At 37.8% G+C, this 27,258-nt stretch overlaps 1 protein-coding gene across 1 annotated transcript; it reads right to left on the bottom strand.

Moving 5' to 3' along the window:
• Nucleotides 1-106: 106 nt before the first annotated feature.
• LOC111346045 (uncharacterized) lies at nt 107-27,258 on the bottom strand. Its single transcript, XM_088740092.1, has 15 exons — nt 27,077-27,258; nt 24,109-24,227; nt 22,957-23,097; nt 22,555-22,612; nt 19,166-19,515; nt 16,440-16,666; nt 11,631-11,956; nt 11,044-11,385; nt 10,534-10,675; nt 9,383-9,482; nt 8,430-8,705; nt 7,898-7,987; nt 7,717-7,806; nt 1,712-1,951; nt 107-1,326 (listed from the first exon to the last, which is right to left on the bottom strand). Exons 2-15 carry the CDS (start codon nt 24,131-24,133, stop codon nt 1,130-1,132), a joined length of 2,604 nt encoding a protein of 867 aa, XP_088596218.1. The 5' UTR covers nt 24,134-24,227; nt 27,077-27,258; the 3' UTR covers nt 107-1,129.

The raw sequence follows: 27,258 nt of genomic DNA, 5'->3' as shown, positions 1-27,258 counted from the left end.
CAAGAAGCTAGAGTCGCTCTCGGCTATCGCCTCGAGCGACTCTTACGCTTCTTTCGTGCTTAGCAAACCTCCCGCGTGCATCCATAACTCAATAGTGTACGCTGTGGTGTTTACCATTTGTTAACTTTCTTCAATGTCATAGGCAATATGGTGTGGAAAAATGTAAGTTTCCGTACTAAATATTGATTTATTAGACTACCAATAAGCACCCTTGTTACAAAGTACAGTGTTACTTGCACTTTTTTTAAGTAAGCTGAATATATTTCCAGTAGTGGTACGGACCCCTTTAGTGCGGGTGTCTGCTGGGGTCTACTAATCTATAATTATACATAGAGTGGCGTAACGAGTCATGCAACAAAGTGTTACGCCAGACTATCTCGCAGGTCACGTAACTTGGGACCTTGTCATATGTAACCGTCGAGGTTTGCAATTGGCAGAAATCGTGAATCGTGAATTTCGGTAAAGTAACTTTCAAATCTTGAGGATCCTTGAGAGTTTCCAGTTTTCGCACGGGAAATAGTACAACAAACAAAAAAACCTTTCGAGGCGGATTTACTGTTAAGTTTCGGAAGAAAAATTGCGTATTGTTAGAGAACAGAATATTAAACAACTATCGGAAATTGTCAGGCTTCGTCTAAAGCAGGGAGAAAGATTTTTGAAACCTTTCATAGGAAATAAATACAAACCACGGGTTTACTTTCAAAAAGGCTTCGTACGGGTAATCAGGAAAACATCAAAGAGCCCAGTTGGCTAAGGAAAAACCTACATCACTACAGGTATATACATCACTGACTCGAGATGTTGTCGCATCACTTATGTAAATAACTGTTGTCGTAGAAGAATTTTCAGTTTGTTTCGCACTGTTTGCTCGTGTACACGAGCGCAACGGAAATATGACGGACCTTTCGTTTGTTGAGGGGTTAACTGGCCCGAAAGACATCGACAAGGTTACAAGTTAGTTACCTGCTGGTGAATAGCTGGTTGTAATTTTGAACCCTGTCTCATATTCCACCCCAGTTCTTTTCCATCCTAACTTTCGGCTTCCGGTTTTGTCTGTTATTGAAAAAGGTCGGCATTGATAACAAAGAGCATGGCAAAATTATGATGACGCCGCTGTGGAATTTCCTGTTTATGACGCCCCTGATAAATCTTCCTTCACCTGTCTGACTTTTTCAGTCATTTTTTCCATCCTCTCTAACATTTCGCTTTCAGCTGTATAAATTCTTTCTATAAGCGCTTTTAATTCAGTTAACTCCATAAGCAGTCTGAGCCTCGTATCGGATGGCTCGTTCCTCCTGGTGTTTTGCTGTCTCCTTGGAGGTTTACCTACATTGTACAAAGCCAAGAAAAAAAATATCGCAACTTGAACTTAATTATTCATGAATGCATAAGGGATAAATGAGGAATACGAGTAAGAAGTTTCCTCACTCGATCAAAACCTGAATAAATGGATTAAATCAAGCTTTTTAAAGCGTTTAGATTAAAAACCATCTATAGGGCGACCGAAAACATAGCAAGAGACAATGAGCTTGAAAACACTCAACTCAACGGAACCGTAGGGAAGAAATGTTTTTAGAACTTTTTCAGTTGATCATACACGACCCATCAGTAAAGAACTGTTAATAATGAAAAAAAAAAAAAAAAAAAACGGGTTGATAAAGTTTCCGCAAATTTTTCATGGTTTTGAAGGACACTCATAACTGAAACTCACCTGCCCTAGATTTAAGTTTCAACAAATTATTCTTTCTAACTTTTTCGAGTTTTGCCACTCTTTTTAACTCAGGATCCGACGTCCTCTTTCCACTTGTCGTTCTACTTCTCCCTTCACTTTCTCCTATGTCTCGTGTTTGCGATGCATTTACTTCTTCCGCAGTACTGGGCATTGTGTCAGGGAAGCCTCCTCTCTCCAGGGTCTGGCGTTTCCTGGTTTCACCCTTGTTGCCGCAAAATGCTAAAAGAAAGACCAAATGTAAAGCTGTTAGTTGCCCAACCTTCGAAGAATTATGTATCGTAACGCAAGAACAATTAGAGGATGTCACCAAGCAATCCCAAGACAACCATAAAAACAGAAAAGAGAGTCAAACGGTCTCGTTAGCTCAATTGCTGTGCACTTGAGAATCAATACATTAATTACCTCAGACTGAGGTAAGAAGAAAATTTCAACTAACAATAAAATGGCATAAACACGTGCCTGACCATCCGGTTTGAAAATCCGAAAAGGAAAAATTGCAGTAAGATTTCAGGATACAAGCCTAATATTGAGCTTCTAAAAGGGTGGTCAGCAAAGACATGCATGTTGCTTTCCAAAATCGTTTATATATTAAAACATAATAAAAAGTGCATCTCAAATCGTAGATTAGAAAAAGTCACCCTAAAACGACTTCTCAGAGTTCTGGAACACTAGAAGAGGATTTGAAAATTGGCCGAATCACTTGGGGATGCCTTACATCCCGAAACTTCCGATGAATTCTGCCAATATTACATGGAAAGCAAGAGAAACATGATAGGTGTATACTTCATTATTCATTCAATCATAGGGGGAGCGGGAATGGCGCGCTGATGAGAACCCTTGCCTCCCATCAATGTTGCCCAGGATCGAATCCGTGAACAAGAATGTCATCTTGTGAATTATTCACAGCTAAATCATTATTATTATTATTATCATTATTATTATTATTATCATTATCATTATTATCATTTTTAAAATTTGTTTTTACAGTTTTTTAGAGTAAGAGTGTCATTTCCCTTCTCACATATTTTTTTAATGTAATTTACTTTTATAAGGATAATTCTGCCTCGTCATCATGCACTACAGAGTCACTTGAGAAAGCACTTACCGCCATGCTATTCAGTGCATTTTTACCGCCGATTAATCGACAACTCGTTTGAAATCCTCGCTATAAACTACAACTAAAAACCTCACAATTTAGGAAAATGCAGAAAGAAGCCCTAGGAATAACTTTTAAGGGCAAAACCAAATCTAAACATCGACCATTGAGCGTGTCTCAAGGTGAAAAAACGATAGAACAGCACCCAGATGGCTTGGCGCCAAGCTCAAGCACATTGACAACGCACATGGCTACAGATAATTCTGTAAAGCCCGCTGAACTCCAACAATTTGGAGGAGAACTTTCCAAAAACATGCTTGCAATGCAACAATCAATGCAGCAATCTTTCAGCAAAATTACTGATGTTCTGTCGAGAATAACGGAGGAAGGAGAAATCTTCGATGATGACGAAGAGAGAGTCGTTGAGAAGCGACCAGAAGAAATGGCGGGAGACATACCCGTGCCGAAGAAAAGAAAAGCTCAGCCTGAGTCTGAGGATGACACACCAGCTGAATCGAGCAAAGATGAAGGCACACTACACGACATTGCACAATCTCTAAAACTAGAGGACAAGTGCTCGCCCAAAGTGGCTGAACAACTTGCAAAAGTCGTAAATGGCGTAGTGCAAACACGACTATCAGACTAAGTTCAAGCCGAGAGAATAAAGGCCTACCAACGGCCCGAGAATTGCGATAGTCTCGTGACCGTGAAAGTCAACCCGCTAATTTGGGAGAAACTAAGGTCAGAAACAAGGTCTGCTGATATAAAACTGCAGACACTTCAAACTCTTATAATTAAGAGTGCGATACCGTCAGTACAAGCCATTGAGGCCCTGAACAAAGTACAGGATCAAATCCCTAAAGACATACTAGACGTACCTGCTCTTATGAAACAGCTATCAGACGGAATAGCGTTAACTGCATGTGCTAGTTATGAATTGAACATGAGGCGACGAGAGGCTATTAAGCCTGATTTGAACCAGAAGTATAAACACCTCTGTCCACCCACGGTACCAGTAACAGAATTTTTATTCAGTAGCGATTTATCACAGCAATTAAAGATATGGCACAAGCTAACAGAGTAGCTAGTAAGCTAAGTTCATCGAGGAAATACTCGAACAACAAAGATAGGTCATCATATAAACATGCATTTAAGAAATACAAAGGATTTGGCTACAAGAACAGAGATAATTACAACAGGAAGGATTTAAACTCCTTCGGGCCCTCCTACCGCCAAAAGAGAAATGGGGAGGGCAAAGATCAAACCAACTGAACCAGAATGACGACAAGGAAACTTCTATCTCCAATGAGGTAAGAAGTCAATCTTTATTTTCTAAAGCAAAACCTTTTCAAGCAGGCAGGTTAAAACAATTTGCACATGAATGGGAAAAATTAACCTCAGATGTGCACATTCTAGATTGTGTAAGACATTGTCATATTGACTTTGTGCCAGGGGAAACCCCTAATCAAACACTCTATCCTAAAGAATTAAAATTTACCCCAACAGAAAAAGGGATAATTGAAACTGAGCTGAAAAAGCTCATGGATAAGAAAGTAATCATGGAATCACAGCACTGTCAAGGTGAATTCATTTCCAATATATTCATTCGTCCTAAAAAGTCTGGTGATGGCTACCGGCTAATACTTAACCTTAAAGACTTAAATAAAACTATTGTGTACCATCATTTTAAGATGGACGCTTTTTTGACAACAATCAGGCTTGTCACAAAAGGCTGCTTCATGGCGACGGTTGACTTCAAGGAAGCCCATTATTCAGTGCCTATTGCACCTGAGCATCAAAAGTACTTGAAATTCAGATTTAATCGGAAACTATACCAATACACATGTCTGCCAAATGGCTTAGCATGTGCACCAAGACTATTCACTAAATTGCTTTTACCTGCCTATGCACACCTTAGACAAAAAGGGTTTATATCTTCTGCATATATTGACGATAGTTACTTACAGGGTGACACATTTGAGGACTGTAAGAAAAATGTTGATCTTACTGTGGACCCTATTTCAAAGGCTTGGTTTTACAATTAGTCAGGAAAAATCTGTAGTAAATCCTCAGAGTAGACTAGAGTTTCTGGGTTTTGACCATTACACTCAAACAAGACAAAATCACCAAACTCAAAGTGTTATGTGAATCTGCAATCAAGCAAGACAGCCTGACAATCAAGTCACTGGCAGAATTAATTGGCACTATAGTTTCTAGTTTCCCCGCTGTTCAATATGGTCAGTTGTCTTACAGATCCCTAGAACTAGCTAAATGTGAAGCGCTTAGATACAACAAAGGGGATTATGGTGCTACTATGACATTAAATAATGAGTGCAGACATGATCTGCAGTGGTGGATTGATAATGTTGAATCAACTTATAAATTGATCTGTCAGCCATTGCCCTCTATTACTACCCAATCTGATGCTTCCCTAGAGGGATGGGGGGGGGGGGCGGTTAGAGGGGCAACCTCAAATGGAGGAAGATGGAATCATACAGAAGCCGAGAGACATATCAATTATCTTGAGCTTCTTGCAGCTTTTTACACATTAAAATCCTTATGCAGTGACTTCCAGGACCTGCACATCCTGATGCAAATAGATAACACAACTGCAGTGTCATACATAAACAATATGGGGGGAAAAAGATCATATCAGTGTAATGAAACATCTAAAGAAATATGGCTCTGGTGTATCCAGAGAAACATTTGGCTAACTGCCACTCATCTACCAGGATCAGAAAATATACTAGCTGACGAAAACTCACGAACATTTGACGACCAAACAGAATGGATGATAAATAAGAACATTTTTAAAAAAAATTACCAATGTTTTAGGCCAAAAACCTATGTATCCTGGAACCTATGTATCCTGGAAACCAGATCCAGGTGCAGCCTTTGTTGATGCCCTGTCAATGGAATGGGGAACACTAAAATATTATGCCTTTCCCCCTTTCAGCATAATCAACAGATGTCTGCAGAAAATTCGGGAAGAGGGGGCAGAGGGGATACTTATAGTGCCCCTTTGGACAACACAGATGTGGTATCCCATGCTCTTGAGAATGCTGATCAGGAGCCCAATTCTGTTACCAGTGCAAGAGAACCTGTTTATTTTACCGACAAAGAAAGACTGCTTTCGCCCCTTGCACAAGAAAATGAGATTAGTTGCATGTCTATTATCAGGAACTCCCTCGAAAGCAAAGGATTTTCTCATGCAACAACCAATATTATCTTGTCTTCCTGGAGAGTATCTTGAAAGGCTCAATATGACTCAGAAATTAAAAGATGGGTTCAGTTCAGTACTCAAAGGCAGATTAATCTAATTTCACCACCTTTAGAACAAGCCATAGAACTCCTGACAGAACTCTATTCCCAAGGACTAGGTTACAGTGCCTTAAACACTGCGAGGTCCGCTTTATCTGCAATTATATTACCTGTTAACAATGTTGTTTTTGAAGACAATCCATATGTTAAGAGATTTCTGAAAGGAGTTTTTCAAACTCGACCATCACTTCCTCGTTATACGAAAGTGTGGGATGTAAGTTTAGTGTTAAAATTTCTTTCTACGTTAATACCCACAGAGAAGTTTCCGTTTAAAGAGTTAACGCACAAGCTAGTTATGCTTGTTGCACTAGTTACTGCTCAGAGGGGACAGACTTTACAATTGTTAGACATTGGTTCCATGGTAGAGGAACCCACAGCATATACATTCCTGTTACGTGAACATGTTAAACAACCTAGACCAGGAATGTAAGGACAAATTATTAGGCTTCAAGCATTTCCAAATAAAGACCTTTGTGTTTTCACTACATGTAAAGAATACCTTGCTAGAACTCAAGATCTGAGAGGGAACAAAATAAGACTAATAGTAACAGTTGCAAAACCGCATAAGCCAGTCAGCAGAGACTCCATCAGAAGATGGATCAGAAATGTATTGCAACAGTCAGGCATTGATGTCTCAATGTTCAAATCACACAGCACAAGGACAGCCTCTACCTATAAGGCAAAGAGCAGCAAAGTACCTATATGAAAACTGCTGGGTGGAAATCTGATTCCACTTTTGCCAGGCATTATGATTTGCCCATTGCTACAAATGAAAATGTATTTGCTAACAAAGTCCTAGCAATTGACTGATCATTGTTTACAGTTAATGGTTTTATATCTTACAGATCTTATACATAGCTATGTATACTTATGTAATAAACTATTTGAGTATGTTTTATCTTCGGTGTGTTCATCAGTGCTTTCAAATCTCACGTGACTCTGCAGTGCAAGATGACGAGGCAGAATTGAAGATTAAACGAGACTTACCTGGAAGTTGAAGTTTGATCTGGATTCTGCTGAGTCATCAGGAACAAGGAGTCACGTGCCCACCCTGTCTTAGGGTAAAATCCACCCTGTGCCTCCTTGTTGCATATGGGACTGATTCACACACCGGCTTTCAAGACTGAATAGCGTGGCGGTAAGTGCTTTCTCACGTGACTCCTTGTTCCTGATAACTCAGCAGAATCCAGATCAAACTTCAACTTCCAGGTAAGTCTCGTTTAATCTTCAATTTCGATGCACTTTTTTTGAAATTCTTTTAATACGAACTAGTAGGTGCTTTCGCGATTTTTTATATGTAGGTCATTTTTGTTATCATAAGTTAGTTTGGGTCTGATACGAGTCTGATCCTAGAGAAGTGAATTTAACAGATGTGTTCCGTGTCAATTAATTTGGAAATGTACGAGAGGAAAAACCATTACCCGCGCGAAGTTATTGTAATGTTTTAAGTTTTGAAATAAAGTTATCATTATAATAATAATAATAATATAAAAAAAATTATCATTATTATTATTAATTCATCACAGAGCGCTCAGTTAAAGAAAACATCAGTATATATGGATCGTACCTTCCACCGGGCTGCTACACAGTTCTTGATGCTCTTCTGTCCCGTCGCCTATTTGCTGGCTTTCTCTTCGTTTTTCTTCTCGCACAATATCTATTCCAGAAACGAAATAATCAATGATGAGAGAGTCTCATTCACCAAAGAGCGCTAAATTAGGAAAAATCTTTGTAATTATTAATTGTACCTTCCACCGGGCTGCTACACAGTTCTTGATGCTCTTCTGACCTGTCGTCTTTTTGTTGGCTTTCTCCTCGTTTTTCTTCCCGCACAATATCTATACCAGAAACGAAAAACTTGAACTTGAACTTTATTTCTATTTAGACACGGTAAATCTATCAGATAAAATAATAATATTATTAAAATCTACTTTAATCTATATAAACATGATCTAAAATTTAAAAGTGAAATAGAAAAAATAAAGAAATTCTGCTTTACATAGATGCCGTGTGCGTTTTGTCGATTCAGACGAAGAAATTGCGACAACAGTTTCGAAAAGATTGAAGTGATTTTGCTTGCCGCAATTTAGGGGACAAGCTGAAGAAAATCAATGATGAGAGAGTTTAGATAATATTAATGAATATGCAGGTTGTAAGAGGACTTAAAAATTTTGTGACCACATTAAACTGTACCGTAGAAAATTTCAATGACTCATCGCCAATATTCTATGGATTTCGAAAGAGATGGATAATTTGCACAAAATATACAGATCTAGGTACCTAGCAACTCCTCAGCGATCCTCTTCTCGTCTATTGAAATGAGGGCATCTACAAGAAGTCCTACAGTACCACTGCACCCATCCATATCCCTCCATGACTGGAGAACAGCATATCCCTTCTCGGAAGAATAACGGTAATCTTTGTCTGTGTTGATAAGGTCGCTCTCAGAAACTCGAAGCATTGCTCCAAGGTCTCTCCAGCAGTTTCCAATATGTTTTTTACAAAGTACCGCTATCCTTTGAGTAACAGTTGACTTTCTCAACTCTTTGATTTCGGCTTATCAAAAAAAGTAAAAGAAAAAAAAAGCTCATAACTACAACACATACTCGAGGAAAGATTCAAGTATAACTTGAATGAACTTCGACATCAGGACTTCAGAAAAAAGAGCAATGGTTCGCTAATCTAAAGTAAATTGATATTCTTATGTCCTGCCTAGTTTCCTGAAGCACCTTGCAGTACAGAATGCAAACAAGCCGATACGTAATTAAGCCATCAGGGGTGAAAATTATAGGCATGATGATAAAAGAAGAAACTTATTCAGTAGTTTACAGACTATTGGGATGATTTACAAATAATTAATTAGAACGCTTTTATATGTAAGAGGAAGGAAAAAAGGCAAATTTAATGAGTTAGACTGCACCGGGTGGAGTCAGTTGGTCGGTCGACAAAGGCATACTCACACTTACAACTATACATATGGAAAACGAGGTTTCTAACGAGTGTTTCAAACCAAACAATAATACTTACTCTACTTCTCTCGCAAAGTCGTAAAAAATTAAAAGGAATGGAGCCGCCAACACAGTCGCCTAACTGTGCGAGGTGTAATTTCATGCGAAAAGGTCTACACAAAGTTACTGCATGAAAAGTCAATACATAAAGGTATCACTATTTCTATTCTAGCAATCTTCCTTTCACGTTCCTTTTTTCTATTCTAACATTCAAACAACTCTCACCCGAGTCTTCTACAGAAGACTTCACAGAAGTTGAAGGTTCACAAACTGGAGGTTGCTTCTGGGACTGCAATTTCTCCCTGGAAACTACTGGAGAGCGGTCCTGTCACAAGGAAAAGAAATCCATACATCATAAATGTATGTTGTAATAGGTATTTTAGAAACTAAAGTAAACATGAAGCAACATGGAAAGAAGCAACATTTTTGACTCATGGCAAAACTCTATCAACAAGGTCAGAAGTTCCACCAAAAAAGAGAAAATACGGTCACAACATTTAAAGCTACGAGCGCACTTTCACAATGGTAAATGCCGAATTTTTCACACGGGAAACTACATGTACACAGTTTGACCGACATTTCGTATGATAAATTTCCCGTGACGATAAATGAGCATCGATAATTTAGCAACTTAACTCGGGATCAAACGAAATGCCAATCCGAAGTGCCCATCCGACGGTTACGTTTACCATCACCATGAATCTGATATCAAAGCTTGAAAAATCTTTCTTGACCTCCAAGCTATCTTTGTTTTCCCACTTAATGACAATTAATTTTTGTGCGATTCAAAATTTGCGAAATACGAATAGCAAGATAAAAGGTACTTTACGTTTATATGATAATACCTTTTTCAGTTGGCCATCTTCGAAAACATTCGTAAGAACCCATAAAGTTCTTTTAAAGTTTTTCACTGTTTCAGTAACTAAGGCGTTGTGTTCGACTTGTATTTCATCATTTCTTTTTCTGACACTGTGAAAACCATTCTAATTATTCCCCACTCACTTTGAGTCGATGACCACTAAGATCGACAAAACGAATAAAAGTACTAAGGGTACTCTCAAGATTTCTCTATAAGCAGAATCTTTTAAAAGAGAATAATTAAAAGGAGAGAGAAAATCATGAAAAATGTATGTGACTGAATGAAAGACAGTGTCCATTTAGGGTATTGGCGCAATATGGGCATAGCATCTTTTCCGAGAAATCATTCGTTTTTATTCGCCTGTAAAATTAATAACTTTTATTAAGAGGTAACTATTATCAACAGGTTTAGTCAACTGTTTTAATAGTCTGCTTGAGGTAAGACTGAGCCCGAAAGACGTCTTAGCAATCACTGAACTACGAACTGTAGTTCATCAAACTTTGCGTCCCTTTCATACCTCAAACGGCGTAACTGGATGAAGTAACAGAGAGCAGAGATTTTCTCTTCCTTCCTTGTCATTTTCCCTTTTAAAAAATTCTATTTTTGGTGCTTCGAAGCGAGCCAAGTAATCTTTTCTAAAAATGAAGTCTCCAATAAACCTAAAAGAGAAAAGAAGAGCATCGAAGTCAATACATGTTTCTCAACTGGCACTGATCATGTTCACAAGAAGGAATGTTTCGCTATTTTTTATCGAATTGGAGAAATTTCCCGATGAAAACTTTTTTCAAGTAGAAGCCAAAGAAATATTCCTTCCAACTTCAGCCTCTAATTCCGTTTCATAATGCAATAATCCAACAACCTTATTCAATCTTACGACAGTCTAAACAGGAATTATTGATTCTGGAGGAGTGCATTCCACTGTGAATTCATTGGTAAGAATAGACTCATTCTCAACGTGCTCTGAAACTAAGGTGAATGATTAAAAAGACATAGAAATTACATAACTTAATCTCTGTCAAGGACTTACTTAAACGGGAGGTAATCTATAACATTTCCATTATCAGCTAGAGTGAGGCCGTTTGACAGAGAAAAGAATGCCTGATCCCCTTTAGCGAGCAGTCTTGCTGACTTGGCTTCGCCACAGAGAAGGAATCCATGCTCTGAAGATATCTCTTTTTTCAACTCAGTTTTCATGTGGATTGGAAAACAACAAAGAGTCAGTGATCCTTGCTTTTGTTCTTCCTCCATTTTTTTTTTCTTCTGACTCCAGTAAGCGAAAAATCCCACTTGTTGCGGACATGATGAATCCACGATAAAAAGCTTTTCAGCTTCCAAAGGTTTCGTAGAAGAATCAAGCATCACCCCACATCTAGCAAGGAATAAAGGCACAATGAATTTTGATACTCGAAGATATAATAAAAACTGGGGAGATGTACTTTAGGTAACTAACCCACTTGATTTCGTTTCTGAATATATAAACACTGCAATTAGAAAAATGCATGCGCATGCCACAGCAATGTATTTTCATTTTATCGTTTCATACTCATGCAATATGTAATTCACAGTTCGTAGATAACTAGTATACGTAAGAAATAAAGAAATTTGCATACTTACTCCAAGAGGCGATTGATTTGAAATGAATCAGTCCCATCCACCTTGAATGTCACAATCCAGTTTTCCAGTTTTGGTTGCAACTTCTTTGTCCAATCGACCCACTTACCTGACGCGTCTTTACCGCCACGGAAAAACACTCTCACATGTCTTGATGACATTTTCGAGAACTCAGTCTGGTGTTTTTGCGAGTCGATGGGTACACTTATTATGACAGGACTAACTTGCGAAGGATCACTTAGCTCAGCTTCTGATGTGAATGTAATGTGAACAATAGGACCAACGAGGACCTCCTTTCCTTCTAAAGCTTCATTTGAAATCTCTTGCACCTAGGTAAAGTCAACTTTAATTAAATGCCCAAATCTCAAAGAGAAGTATATTATAAAGCATTTCTAAGCATGAAATCATTGATCCATAGTACTTTCAGGACTCTTTTGCCTGAAGAGTTGTGAGTTTCAAGATGATTTCAAGATGCACAGCTCATCTGATTAAGATTTCACATCTTTTTTGGGGAAAATACACATACAAACTGCTAGGATACCGCTGATTTCAGGGAGCCTTTAAGTACAGGCGGTCTACCACTGCCTTTAAGACCTCTTGCCGCCGTCAACCCGCTTCAACGCTACTGCTAGAACTTTTTAAACTCGAAACCGAACATAAAACAAGAAATTACAGCTTTAAGAGGAAATGTGGCCAAAAATCGAACATTTTCAAAATATGGTGGCAACAGCCGAAAAATCGATTCGGCTCATATTCTCAAGTTAGGTAGGCCTTATGGTGAAACAAAGCACTCCATACTTCGTTTGGCTGAATATCGATTTATTTTCGAGAAAATTGATAAAAGCTGAATTTCGCCCAAATGCCGCTATTGAGGCTCAAAATTTCAGACAAATCTCGGAGCGTCGCGCCGCGAATTGAAAACCCTTGGACCGATAAAAACTACCAAATCTTGAAAAACAACATCAATACATAATTTGACAGCAATTTGAGCAATTATTGATCATTTATTTACACAACGTAACTGAATTTATCCGACCTTCTTCAAACAAGATTAAAAATAGGTAAAAAGTAACCCGTTATTTAACCCTGTGCTATACAAAATATTGTACTGAAAATCTGGTTTTTGGAAGGCGAAATGTGGTTCTTTTCAATCTCCAAAGGATTTTCTGGGGAAATGATTCATTGCGATTTAATCATATAATAGAGTTGGATAAAATGAGTTGATTTGACGATGCCATCAGTTATTCGAAAATGTACACATTCACACGCAAACTCGATTGTTTCGCATTTTACATCCAATCTACAGCTAAGTTAAGATAATATCATCTTACCGTCCATATTGCTGTACCACAAAAGGGGATTGCAGTCCTGAAATTATTGCGTTGCTCCCATAATAGCCTTATAACTTGGCAGGATGGTCAACACCTCCTAATGATTGTTTTCAAAGCGTCTCTCAGGGTTTCTCTCTTTCCATTTCGTTGAAAAGGAGGCTGTAATTGCTTCACGTAAGAGATCTTTGTTTAAATATAAGTCTTTAACTAAACCGCGAACCAAATGTTGGCGAAATGTTGCTAGTTCAGAAACATGTTTCTCCTGTGCGGAATAACGCTAATTAATTCAAAATGATGGTCCACAGAAATCGACAACTCCGCAAAAATACAACTTTCGACTGTGAAGCAAGTGGCTATAGGAATTAAGGTCGAGTGTTACATAACGGAAACAGGAGCAAACAATTATTTAACTCCGATCCTTATTGAGTTCATATTTTTAATTCGTAAATTATTGAGAGGACAAAAAGAACGAAAGATAAACCTAGTTCGATGATTAAAACTTCTGCTTGCTACAATACTACATCAATTTACTGTTGATAAGTTTTCAACTTCCCTGCACTCTTACTAAATTTTCTTCTCTTGACGGTTTGTAATATTCAAAATGAGTTACAGTCAAACCTGGCAAATGAAACAAAGAGGGGTGTTTTTATCGTTAATCGCTGAAACCACACTGAGTATCTACAGAAACACTTGGTGCTTATTTTGTGTAAGAAGGAACCGGTCGAAATTACAATTGCCTCGAGTAGAGGTAAGGATTTTAAATAACTTACAAGTATTTTTTAAGACGCTGAAAAATTGAATCGTATTTGTTTCCTCTTCCTTACTATTTTAATCTCTATTGATTGTTTGATTAATTACAGAAATTACCTTCAAACTGGCATTTTCGTTTACTAATAAAATGAATTGCATTGAAAAGATGTGAACTCTGCAACAGCATTGCGTGTCGTTCTCCTCATAAGGATATCTGCTGCTCCTTCAAAACTATAGTAAGAGTACACTATGACTTCGACAGACAATCCAGAAGACGTGAAACTGTAATTATACCTCTTCTTGCCCGTTCAAGGCGGATTGAGAGCAATTCCGCTAGTCTCGGTTTTTCCAGGCCAGAAGACGAAGTTGACCTAGTTCTTAGCCGAGTAGCCATATTCACTCCTCCTGCTGACATACATTCCATGACAATTTGTCCCTCGCTTAGTGGAAAGCTTGGTTTGGGGTGAACGAGAGGCTCTAGTTCGAGGGGCAGAGTTCCTTCTGATATATCAAACCACGCTCAATAATATATCGCCATATGATGCATTGATTGGCTTTGGACTTCTATAAGAAGTAGTCATTCACTTCTTAAATTTAGATAGGGGTTTGTTTACTTTCTTTTTTCTGGTTAAATCTAGATGTCATTCTTTTCCCGATGGGCGTGAACATTCTGGTCTGACCAGACGACAGGCTTATATTAAATTTTCCATTACGCATCAGCCACGCTCTTTAATATTTCGCCATATAATGCATTGATGGCTTTGGGCCCGACCATATTTGAGGGGGATAGATAACTACTTGGCTACCTTCTTGGGCAAGAATACTAAATAACTAACTAGTTGAGTTGATGTTTCAAAGCCACTGTTTCCAAAATGTAAGTATTTGATGTAGGTATACCGACTCGCACTCGAGTCTGCTGTGTCAGCTGGTGCAATGATTACTCGAAGCGTTTCTTGAGTTCTGAGATACGCAGAAATGGTTTTATTTCCAGATGTGAGCTTTTTGAGACCGCAGCTGGGAAAAGGTGGGTGTGAAAAATGTGAACGTGTTACCTGGGTCGTAGTCTTACCACCGGCACGAGTAACTTAACAAGGCACAGTAGTCTCTAGAGAAGAAGTAGTATAGATATAAAGCTGTTGAACATTGGCTTTTACAAACACTTCAGCGAAAGTCGTGATTTTCCAGGTTTGACTCTTGTAAAACTTCCTTTAAATAAACAAACATTCAAGCACTACAATTTTCTTTGTCGCACATCTGCTTAGTGATGTACGATGGGCTATGCCCTTTGCAGATCTTTCGCTTTTTTTTGTCCTAAAATTAGCTTTATCCCCCGAAGTACCATGAAACATTAAATTACGATACATTAAATTATGATCGGAGTTAGATAATTGTTTGCTCCTGTTTCGTATGTAACACACGACCTTAGTTCCTGGAGCCACGTGGTTCAAAGTCCAATGTTTAATTTTTGCGTTTTACTTCAGTAGACCTCATTTTGAATTAACTAGCGTTATTCTGCACGCGAGAAACATGTTTCTGAACTAGCAACATTCCGCTTACATTTGGTTCACGGTTCGGTTGTAGACTTATATTTAAACAAAGATCTCTTACGCGAAGTATTTCAGCGAAATGGGAATAGAGAAACCCCGAGATACACTTTGTAAACAATCATTATCGGGATGTGTTGACTATCCTACCGAGTTCTATTGCTATTGAGGGAGCAATGCAACAATTTTAGGACTACAATCCCCTTTTGTGATACAGCAATATGGACGGTAAGATGATATTATGTTGAATAAGCTGTAGATTGGATGTAAAATGCGAAACAATTGAGACTGTGTGTGAATGTGAACATTTTCGAACAACTGACGGCATCGTCAAATCAGCTCATTTCATCCAACTTTAAAATTTGATTAAATCGCACTGAATTATTTCCCCAAAAAATCCTTTGGAGATTGAAAAGAAGCACACTTCGCATTCCAAAACCCAGATTTTCAGTCGATTATTTTGTATAGCACATAGTTAAATAACGGGTTACTTTTGACCTATTTTTAATCTCGCTAGAAGAAGGTCGGTTAAATTCAATTAGCTTGTGTAAATGAACGATCAAGAATTGCTTAAATTGCCGTGAACTTATGTATTGATGTTGTTTTTTAAGATTTGGTAGTTTTTGTCGGTCCAAGTGTTTTTAATTCGTGGCGGAATGCTCCGAGATTTGTCTGAAATTATGAGCTTCAATAGCGCCATTTAGTCGAAATTCAGTTATTATTGATTTTCTCGAAAATAAATCGATATTCAGCCAAACAAAGGATGCAGTGCTTTGTTTCACCATAAGGCCTGCCTAACTTGAGAATATGAGCCGAATCGATTTTTTGGTGGTTGCCACCAAATGTTTGATCGTTGGTTACATTCGCTCTTAAGTCCTATCCTGTTCGTTTCCTTTATGATGGGAAAAATTAAAAAACAAACATCGTTGGCTAAAATTTGCCTCGTAATTTGAACCGTCTATTTTTCCTTTCACTTGTACGCTTGAACTTTTCAGATTCATGTTTTCGAGCGGTTTTTCTTCTGTATGAGAAAACTCATAGATATTTAGATATTTATATCTACATATATTTACCAAGAAGTAGGTTCATATGAATTAGGTAGGAATTGAGCGCGTGCTAAGTTATAAAAATATTAAATACAAACAAGAAGAAAAGAGGAGTGTTTCAATTCTATAAATTGATTTTACCTTGATAACGAGGTCCATACTTGCAGGAAACCGGGAACCAGAAATTGACAAACAAGTACCTGGGAAATCTGGCACACTGATTGTTAATTTAGAACGCTCCTCAGAATCCTCTTTTCGAAGTCTGTAGGACTTAAGACGACAAATAACGGCATAGCGGGAAAAACTGGTTATTTTAGCTTGAACAAAAGGCAATTCAATTTGCCATCCCAAACTTTCACGTTGTAGATCTGAAAAGTTTTCAGAGATATACATTGTTCATGTTCAAGAAAACAAAAAAAACTGCTACCTCAGTCTTGTTTAGATGGTTTTCTGCGTGAAATATGTGAGATACCATAAAAATCAAATTTCATGAACCACAGGAAAGGAAACAGATGCAAATTTTTTAAGCGGCACCGTATTAAGTGGTCACTAAGTCATTATAAACAGGTTATTTTCTCTCAGTGGTCACCCTTTATTACGTGGTCGGTTGTCCACGAAAGTCCACGAAATTTTTTCCCCTTAAGTACTGTAATTTTCACCTCTTTTCAAGGGCCACGCTCAACCAGAATGCATTGCGGAAGTAAAGACCATACTCAGAATTTTCTATATTACAGCAAAGGGTAGCTTATTTTGTGTGCAATATTATTCGACTAAATCTTTGCAATTATTATCGAAAACTGGCTTTTTATACCCTCATCTAGTTTCGTTGAGTGTCTATTATTATTCGCTATGATGAAGCCATCAAGAAGAGGTCTTTTCGAGTCTAATATTTCAGCCGTAAATGGTGATTGTACCTGTAAAAGGATATGCTGCTTTTATTTAGTTATCTCGGATCAAGGAATATAATTTTTGTGTCCCGAACATGTGCTTAGTCTCATCAGTGCGCATGCGCTAGACCATTGCGTAAGCTTAGCTAATGTAACAACTCTACCCTAAGAAAGGCTAAAAACGGAAATCTAAGTTTCTAACAAAAAGTAACAGCCAAACAAAAAAAGAAAAGAAAACAGAAACAACAAAAATAACAATAAAAACAGAGTTTATAAGTATTTCTCTGAGTGTTTCTTCATCAGTGTTCGGACAGCAAAAAGAAGCTTATAAGTCTAGTTTAGATGGCTCCTTTACAATGCGGCCACTCCTGGTTGTCCTAGGCAACTCGTTACTGCCTTGGTTGGAAGGTAACGGTGACTTGGCAGGCGCCTGAGGTAATTCTGATGATGACGTCTGAAGCAGGCCTTTGTCTCTTGGCTGTCCGGCAGTGTACACTCCTGGTTGCTAATAACTTGTTCTCCACAGGTTGTTGGTGTTTTCTGGAAAGGTAAAGGCTTTAGCTGGACTCTGTCGCGTCTTAGCTCAGACCCACCCGTTGTCTTGACTATGTAGGACCTTGGTTTACTGGTCTCTTTCTTTACCTCTGCGGGAATCCATTCCTACAAACCCTGCGATATAATTGGTTCTTAAAGCGCGCAGTATCCGTTTCATGTTGAGTCTCTTTGCAGAACATCTCTGGCTTCAGAAATATATCTTGTTTACCAGCTGGGCAGCATTACTAAGCAAAGACTTTGGTCTTGGCCCTCAGCTGATACCGAAGTAACATTAATTCTCTCTTCTCTCTCTGAAATTACTTTCATTTCGAAATAAATTTTGTTGTAATCACTTTTTTTTTGAAAAGATTGGCACACACGGTCTAAACACCGTTTGTGATTTAACAGTCCTTCATAAGAAGTAACTTAAGAAATTAAAACGATAGGTATTTGCAGTAAATAATTACGCTAATGAATGCGGCTCTCACTTATCTAATATCTGAATTCTCCAAAACAATTCGTTCGTTTTTGAAACTTTGAGCAACGTTTTGAGATCTTTTGTAAATACACTTTTGCTTATTATTTGCAAGTCCCCTGAATTTGGACATTTCTTTCATAATTTTCACAACAGAAACCGAAGGAATTCGATGAGTGAAAGTCGCACTAAATCCCCTAGTGTCTGGTTAAAAAAAGACATCTCATTTGACCTCAGTTTTTCGGTGGAAGAAAGACAGGATTTATACACCATTGCAGAAAATAAACGTGCAGACTTTCTAACTTCAAAGCAAAAATATGAACTCTCTTACACTCTGACTTTCCACGACTTTTAAAACTGAAGAGAGATTAACTGATCTCCGAAGAATAATTGTCGATAGAAATACTTTCCGTACGATCTCAGAGTGTTTTTGGGAAGATCGTTGCTATGGTCATTTAACTGACGGTATTCGCCATACTAGTACTGTTTTTCATTCAAAAGTGTACTTGGGCTTTTCTTCCTCTCCAATTGCCAGGTGTCAGATCATAATAGAGACTTATTAAAAAAAGTTTCAAAGTTTACTTGGAAGCCTTTTAAGTTACCATTACCTTCTTTACAATTACGTAAATTAATAGATGTTTCGATAAAGCCTCTCTCATAACGGCATAGTGGGAAAAACTGGTTATTTAAGCGCCAACAAAAGGCAATTCAGTGTACCATTGCAAGCTTTCGCCTTGTAGATCTGTCCAAAAGTTTCAGAAATATACGTTTGCATGTCCTGCTACCTCAGTGGGATTCAGATGAATAATTATAGGGCAGTCCTTGGTTTCCAGCGTAAGTTGTCTGAGATACTTAGAATTATTCTTAGAGTTCATGAACCACAGGAAGGAAAAAAATATTGCCCGCTTAACCGCTCCTCCGTCAGTTAAGGCCGAACATAAGCACTCGTATTCAGGTCGTAGAAGTGTGTTAAAATGACAGTGACAAACCTGATGGTTGCACCTCTAAGGTTTCTAGATCCCTCCATCCATCTGTATCGGTCATCTCCTTCATAACAAGTTCGTAACCTCTCGAGCACTTTGCACTATGGGTTAAGGCTACTTCAATGGAACTGAACACTACATCGTTTGAATCATCACAGTCAAGTTCTATTACATTGCTCACCAACGATTCATTATCTTCAAGAGGAGGAGAACCTTTCCCAGGCTTCCACAACATACATGTGATCAATCTTGGATCTGTTACTGCTTCAGGAAGAAACTTAATGAAAACGCCAGTTTCTTTGAGAATCCATGTGAATCCTTCCTTTGATACCAAGTCTCTATAAGGAAACATGTGGACTAATTCACTCTTTCTGCTTGAAAGATATTCTCGAGACCATGCAAGACAAGACTTAGGGAAAGCTACTCGTCAAGTATACCTTTTACCGTTCATTACGAGAAAATACGCATTCATTTGCGTGAAACGGCGAACATTCCGCGTGGAGTCACATTCATCAACGACAAAAAACGATCATTTGAGCGTAAATAAGATTCATTGTCGATTTTTGCATTTTCAAGAAAAATTTTGGGCATTATTATACGTCATTCGTCAAACAAAAGAAAAAAATACATGTACTTTCACATGTGCTAACATTCACAATATACAAACATTATGGTGCATAAACCATTCATTAACATTTTTATCACACGATTTGCAATTGAATAGCACTATTACTGAAACGCATTAATAGGAATAATTAAGACGATTATTAATGCACCTGTACAAACAATTCAACATGCAAGAAGCGATTTTTAATTGAACTCAGATTTTGCCTCAATTTACATTCGTTAAATTCTGTTCTGATCATTCGCTTCATGAAGGTTTTCTAACAGCAGGCAAAATGCCACGAAGAAACCGAATACCACTCAGCACAAAGAGAGAATCATGAGAGGATTTGAGAAAAGTAGGAAGATTATCTTGTGGTCGCGAACACGCACGGAGTGGGCTAGTCAACAGCAAGAGGCATTGTGGCGCGCTACATCAGAGAGGGCAGGATCCAGGAAAGATCACGAGGAGGAAGAAACATCGTGTGGGTGGACGATACATAGATAACAAAGATGAGGCCAGAGCCAGAGGAATCCCACTGGGGGAGTTTCGAACACAAAAACTGCTTGAAGCTCTGTACTGAAACATCGACACTGTGACCGCGGCTAAAAGTGCGCAATGGTACCGTTTTATGCAGACCTATCTGCCAAGGTGTTTCAATAGAGAGATTATCGAAGGGTAAAATGAAATTCAAAACAAAATAGTTTTGGAATAGGCATTTTTCAATTGGAATTCGATGTTTGAATATTGAAAAAAAAACACTCAGTTGTTTATACAAGTGCATAAATGATAATCTTCTTCATAGTAGCGCTGTCTGGGAATGCTATTAAAATGTCAACAGTGATAAAATGTTAATGAGTGGTTTACACACTATATTGTTTGTGTTTTGTCTCTGATTCGCTCCTATAGTTGAAGGCGCTACTTATTTTGAAGATTAGCCCACCAGGGATCAACGTTGTCAGGTTTTATTTATACTAGAGTGAGCACGGCTCGTTACATCCGTGGTTACGTCGTAGTCAAGTGAAAATTAAATAATTTCGGGATACATTATTATTTACAATATTCTTAGTCGAAGCGACAAATGGTTTCGTAACTTACAATTTGTGTTTCTGAGTATTTGGAACCATTCCTTCGCTATATCGATGCTTTATCTTGACGCTTACGTTTACGACCGTTGGTGACCAGCTTCAAAAATTTTGTTACAGCATAAATTGTTCCTTTTAAATTATAAGTCACATGACCTAATTTTCCTGCTGCGCGTAGAAGAGGCGAATTCGCAATTATGATAATTAATTCTAATTCTTTGCTACGCGCTCCACTGAACATGCAAATCAGTCTCTATTGACTTCCAAGATAAACAATAATTTTTGTAATAATAATTTTTGCAATAAGTTTTTACACGATTAAAGCAAACTTCTGCTTCTTTTTATTCCGCTCGCATCCAAATAAACCGTTAACATAACAGAGAGAGAAAACAAAATACACTGGTATATGTATGCTAATTCTCCCCAAAAAGGAAGTTTGAATAACAAAAGGAAAAGAAACACCTGGACCAATCATAGGTCAAATTATCTATTCCCGTGAAATATTTCTAATTTAAAATAACAACTGCAAAACATAATATGCATAATAACAACACGCGCTCCACTGAACATGCAAATCAGTCTCTATTGACTTCCAAGATGAAGAATAATTTTTGCAAAGGTGCAATTTTGCTATTTTCCGTAACATTACGTTAAACTGCATGCACGATCAATTATTTTGGTGTAGTTGGTGTGTGACCACGAGTGAAGATGATGCGGCAAGATTTAGGGAGCCAAAAATGGTTTACGAAGAACGCGAGTTAGTCGAAAATGCTATTCCTTCGTATACCAAATGTAAGTAACTAGTGGCCGGTAACAAGTTTTGGCGAATGGCAAATTTCTCGGTCGGTTATAGATCGCGTTTTAGATCCAGGAGCGCTTTTTAAAGACTACCATTTACTCTACCAACATTGAAGAAATGGATGCAGTAGCCTTGAATTACTAGCTTAGCAAGTTTGTGATGGAGGTTGCCAAGACGTTCAGGTGATACCGAAGAATGTTTATGTACTGTAATACTCAGGTCATTTTTGGAATTCTGGTTAATTGTGTATTAATTAACAAAAAATGCCTATTAAACCGGCTGCAAGTGTTTGATCTGAGATCAAAACCACGTTTCAACTCATATCAGAACCCTCAAGATTTTCATCTAAGTGTTCATTGGGTATCAAGATTCATGCATGTGACCCAAATATGCCTCAGTTATTGATTGTTGCCATCATGCATAATATTAATGAATTTAAGAGGATGAATTTAAACTCACGTTTTGTCAATTAAGAGATAGCTTTGGTCCGGTTCTTATCATAAATGGTAGTAAACGTGACCCATACAGCTTTCAGAAATCAAAATAAAATGGATTTACGGCTAAAACAAAATTAATTTATTTCGTGGCAAACGATGGCACTAAAATACTTTAGTCTCGTCCTCCTATTGGTGACTCGTGCAAGCAAGTGAAGAGTCAGGCTAACAAGCACATTAGCAAAATCACAACTTACCCCTTGATTGTTTTAACCTTTGTCAGTGCCCACACCCTTCCGTTAGCTAGCTTTACGTACGCACGCACAAAAATTGAGTCGCCTGATTGCTAATTGATAGACACTTTCTAACCTCCTTTCGAAAGCAAAATATACAAAAGCCCCAATAAGATAGTTTATGGATCTGTAATCATATCATTCCCAACAAATCATACTTACGCAAAAATTATCCTCTTCTTAATCTTTTTTCGTGGAAAGGTTGCAGGTCTAGCGAAAACTTTGTAAGAAATACAAGATAACTAAGTATCTTAATTAAGTAATGACAAAGCTTGTTTTGGTGTACAGACCTTATGCGTCGATCAATTCAAAGCTTCAGCACCCCCCCCCCACCTCCCCGCTGGAAATTCCCCTGACAGTTAAGCTTTTGAAGAGGAAAGGCACCAAGAAACTAGGTGGTACACGAAAGCTTGCACGAATAAGATTGCGTGCACATTTACTTGACAAACAAGGGTATGAAGGAATGAGATATGAAAAAATGTTAAAGGTCTCATCTTAAGTTGAGAAGAGGAAAAGTTCTAGCGGTCTCTGTCTCATCTTAAAAGCGACATTTGAGTTTCTTACCCTCATCTTGGACAATCCTATTTCTGCTACAAGGACGAGAACTAGAGGGCTCTTCAGGAATTGTTCTCCTAAGAGAGTGCTCTTCAAGAATTGTTCTCCTAATAGCCTCTGGTAGGGTTCTTTCTGCAGCACGTTTCACATCTATTAGGAATAGACATCATTTTAGTTAATTAACTTATGTTCATTGTTAGATAAAACGGCCCTTAAGACACTGAGGACTTGGGATTTGTTCGTTCTTAGCAAAGGAAAATGTGGAAAGTTTTGCAAAGTGATGTAAACGACGGCGCCCTGCCCTCTAACACTTAACAAAGACCCAATAAGTTAAGTTTCAGTTTTGAGTGCTGAAGCAGAATATCCCTTGCTGGTGCAGTAAAAGTTCCTCGATCTTGGAGTATTTTTTTACGATGATTTTAAATTGATCACTTCTATTTCTATTCATAGAATGATAATTCTTTCCCAGTTATACTGTTTCCTGACCAACTTTTCTGATGAAGGTTGACATAGTTAATAAGCTTTATCGCAAAACGTTAAAACTTAAACCACCAGCAATGGCAAATTGTCATTTACAAAATTGTCATACCGAGGTAACGTCATCATCAAAGAGATGACAGCTGTTGTTGCATTAACTGGTATTACCTTTATCGATAGCCGCTAAAATTTTTAATTGAAAATTGACCAACTAAATGGAAAATATCACTAAGAACATATTTGTAATAATATCGTCATTATTCCTGATAAATACACCAAAACATTTAGTTGAATGTACTATGAAAACCCGCCTGCTGCTTTGTAAGAAAACCTGAATTTTTTTTTTTTTTTTTTTTTTTTTTTTTTTTTTTGTGCGGAGTGCGAGAATATCTCAATCTGCCTGGGCCTCAAACGGCACTAATACCAGTCTGTCATCCTTAAATATAACAGACCATAATGTGCAATTATATTGGATTTTTTTTTCCTGAACAAGTATATCATGAGTTGACCAAGTATATCTGTACTATCTTTCTCGAGTATGTACATCTACCTCAAGATATTGACAGTAGTTAGACTTTGTCAACTTTTCGCTTATTAATATCTCAAGTTCTTCTGTTATTAGGTTCGTGATCGTGTGAAGCACACTAAAATGCATCTCCAAGCAATTTCAAATTTGAACCTTACCATCATCGCTGTCTGGTGAGGCCATTATTTAAACTTCTAGTAATCAGAAAGTTTCCAAAATGTTTGATGATGTAATCTTTAACCAATGTCAGGAGTTCTTCGGTAAGAGATTCGCCAGCCTGTTAAAAATATCACAATGAGTCGTAACTGCTCCCCTGGTTACATACCTGCATTAAAAGCATAAATATACTTGCAGCATAGAGAATGCGTAGAGAATTGGATCAGTTCCAATTTTAAAAGCCCTGGTGCCATTTCTTTCACAGGAGAGTACATTTTCAATCGATTCAATTCAATCAAGCCAAAAATTAATCCGCAATTAATTTACGGCGAAGCAAGATCACTAAATTTACTACACAGCGAGGGCGAGGCGCAGACAACTTAAAAGTTTCATTTGACTGAAAATTTTTTTTTGATTTTACATAAAGGCTCCGAAATTGTGTAATAAAGTAAATGGTTTGAACCCGCGAGTAGCGTGAAAGTGTAGTGCGATCGTCCGGACGATCGCACAATACTTTTACACGAAATTGTGTAAATTGCAAACTGCCATCTCGGCAAACAAAATTTTTGACTATTGGTATCAGTTTGAAGTCTTTGAACATTCTACGAATATTCAAATAATGTTTGGAGTTTTAAACGTGATGGTTTAAAAAGGCTGAACCGAACATATCAAAGCCTATCAAAAATCAAAGATTATATCGAAGCTAAATATAGTTAAACAATCTAACTATTATCATTACCATTATTATTGTTATTATTGTGGTTGTTGTAATTATTCTCATCATTGTTAATATTAACATTGTTTGTATCATTATTATCATCATCACTACTAAACTCAAAATTTCTCTTTAACTCTAGAAAACTTTCTGAAATTTCAAGTATATTACCGTAATTGATTTGCTCCGAAACAAGATAAATTAACTGCGTTGTGAAGACGTGGCGTAAAAAAAACTATATTTGATGACTTAGAATCTGTTTTTTTTCGATGATTTTGAAACCAAATAGCCTAATTAGGCCATTTTTCCCTTTTGAAGAAAATCAACTGACAACGAATTCATAAGGTGTAACAATTTTCACCTCAAACTGATAACAAAACACCTCTGTTTTTGAAAAAAAATTTCAGGCTGTTCTTGCCCGGTGATGACTGTTCACGAGTCAGACACTTCAATCAACAGTTTTCTCGAAAAGGTAACGAAATTAAGAAAATTTATTAGATCATTCTGCAAAGTTCACGGCCGCAATATGCGATACTTAGATCGGTCAGAATCCCACATGTGTGGGTTCTTTTGAGGACTTTGAGTATTATGAAACCGCGAATGGCGGCGACCAAACTGTCAATGGAATGTTACTGATTACAATACAATCGGGGGAAACCACATTAAAAATCTTAGGGCCAGATTTCAAACATCACATAACAAGGCATGCGTGCTATTTCGTCAAGCTTTTAGGATTGTCATATGCAACCGAGAATTTTGGACGAAAAGTAATGTGTACAGATAGCAACGCAAAATCTATCGTGAATTCTGACTACTTTGTGATCCGTTAGGTGAATCAAAACGTAAGAAAAGTGAAATCTGGCTTTCTAATATCCCAGTATTTATAAGTTCTTGGCCAACTTAGAGCGAAATAATTAATTGTTCGATGTTTTATTTTTTTCGATTTAAACTGAACGGAAAATAAATCGACAGGAAAACTGAACAATAGCCGCTTGGGAAAGTGTAAACCACATTTATTGACCTGACTGACATGGTAAAAGCACGGTCTCTTTCTAAACGTTGATGAATATAATATAGACCGCATTTGCTTCTTACCTTTCGTGATTATATCACATGAACCTTTTCATGCATTCCATGTTCGTTCGTAAACATGAGACAAAGCGCAAGATAAAATAATTTGGATATATCAACAAAGTTGAAATGGTAAATTGGCCACCGTAATGATTACAAAAGCTGACGTTTCGAGCGTTAGCCCTTCGTCGGAGCGAATAGAGGAATTGTGGGTTGTGTGTGCTTTTAAAGGCAGAAAATGGAGCTACGTTATTGGTGGGAGCATGGCAACGAGAAAAACATGAATAAATAAGGGAATGGAAAGCGTTCGTTGATCCCTATGGGATTTAGACTGCCGGTTTGAAAGATGAGCTTTTGTTCATTACGGTGGCCAATTTACCATTTCAACTTTGTTGATATATCCAAATTATTTCGTTACTCTCACCGACGCAGCCCCAAACAGTTTCTTTCGAAACTATCAGCCTTTATTCGGAAGATAAAATGTCTTGATCAGACACAAAATTAAATCCAACTGATAGCTTGAATTGACACAAACGATTAAGACAATCAAACAACGCGTCTAGGAGCAAGCGGAAGTGTTATTCTACACTAAGACATGATCGGAAGCTCGTGAAAAACAAATGTGGAGATATCTTGGTAACTTACTATGAAGGCATCAACCTCGTATATTCGACATTCTCGTCGTGCCTATAGTACTCAAACAGCGCCACCGAACAGCGCTGATAACGCAGCATATTGTTAGGTAGACGGTGCGCGAGTGATTTGTGTGAGTGTACTCTGCTATCGCGTGTCTGCTATCTCATGTCTGCTATCTCGCGTGCATGTTGATGGCATTCTTTCCGAACGCAATGAGAGGTACGAAATTTTTTCACTCATGAATTCAGGTACGCAAATTTTTCACTCATAAATTTAAAAAATCAGTGAGCAGAGAAAGTTGTGACAAGATTTCAAAATTGGCTGTATCGCAATTGAACCAAGACAGCAAAGCATTATATGTAAATAAACCTTCATATATCCATATCGAAGCGGTAGGTCGCTAGATTCGGAAGATTTAACAAGGAATGATCCAGGCAAGAGAACCAAGTAACATAAGCATATCATGAACAGTGAACTAAAACAAAGTGAGTAAAATACATTAGCAACTGTCTTCCAAAAGGTAGAAAATTCACGAACTTCGCACTCACCCTTAGTATCCCAGATGCTAGTTCACAGCCCTTTAACTTTCGTCCTCAAATCTACATGAAGCAGAGACCGAAAAAGTGTCGGATCTGCTGCAGGCCAGAGATGGTATTTCCATTTTATGGTTCAGCCCTCATGATTAGGGAAAAAGACACTTCAATGAATTTAAAACTTCGGAAGCCATTGA

The sequence above is a fragment of the Stylophora pistillata genome, chromosome 12, assembly GCF_964205215.1.
Source record: "Stylophora pistillata chromosome 12, jaStyPist1.2, whole genome shotgun sequence".
Taxonomy (NCBI): domain Eukaryota; kingdom Metazoa; phylum Cnidaria; class Anthozoa; order Scleractinia; family Pocilloporidae; genus Stylophora; species Stylophora pistillata.
This window is presented reverse-complemented; position numbering and strand designations above follow the sequence as displayed.

Bases quoted from the DNA above. Each gene is read 5' to 3' on its own strand.
- LOC111346045 (XM_088740092.1), bottom strand. From the start codon at position 24,133: ATGGCCTCACCAGACAGCGATGATG. The intron at 23,098-24,108 runs GTAAGGTTCAAA...TATTCCTAATAG, and splicing joins CTCACCAGACAGCGATGATG to ATGTGAAACGTGCTGCAGAA. The intron at 1,952-7,716 runs GTACGATCCATA...TCTTTCTTTTAG, and splicing joins GTGTAGCAGCCCGGTGGAAG to CATTTTGCGGCAACAAGGGT.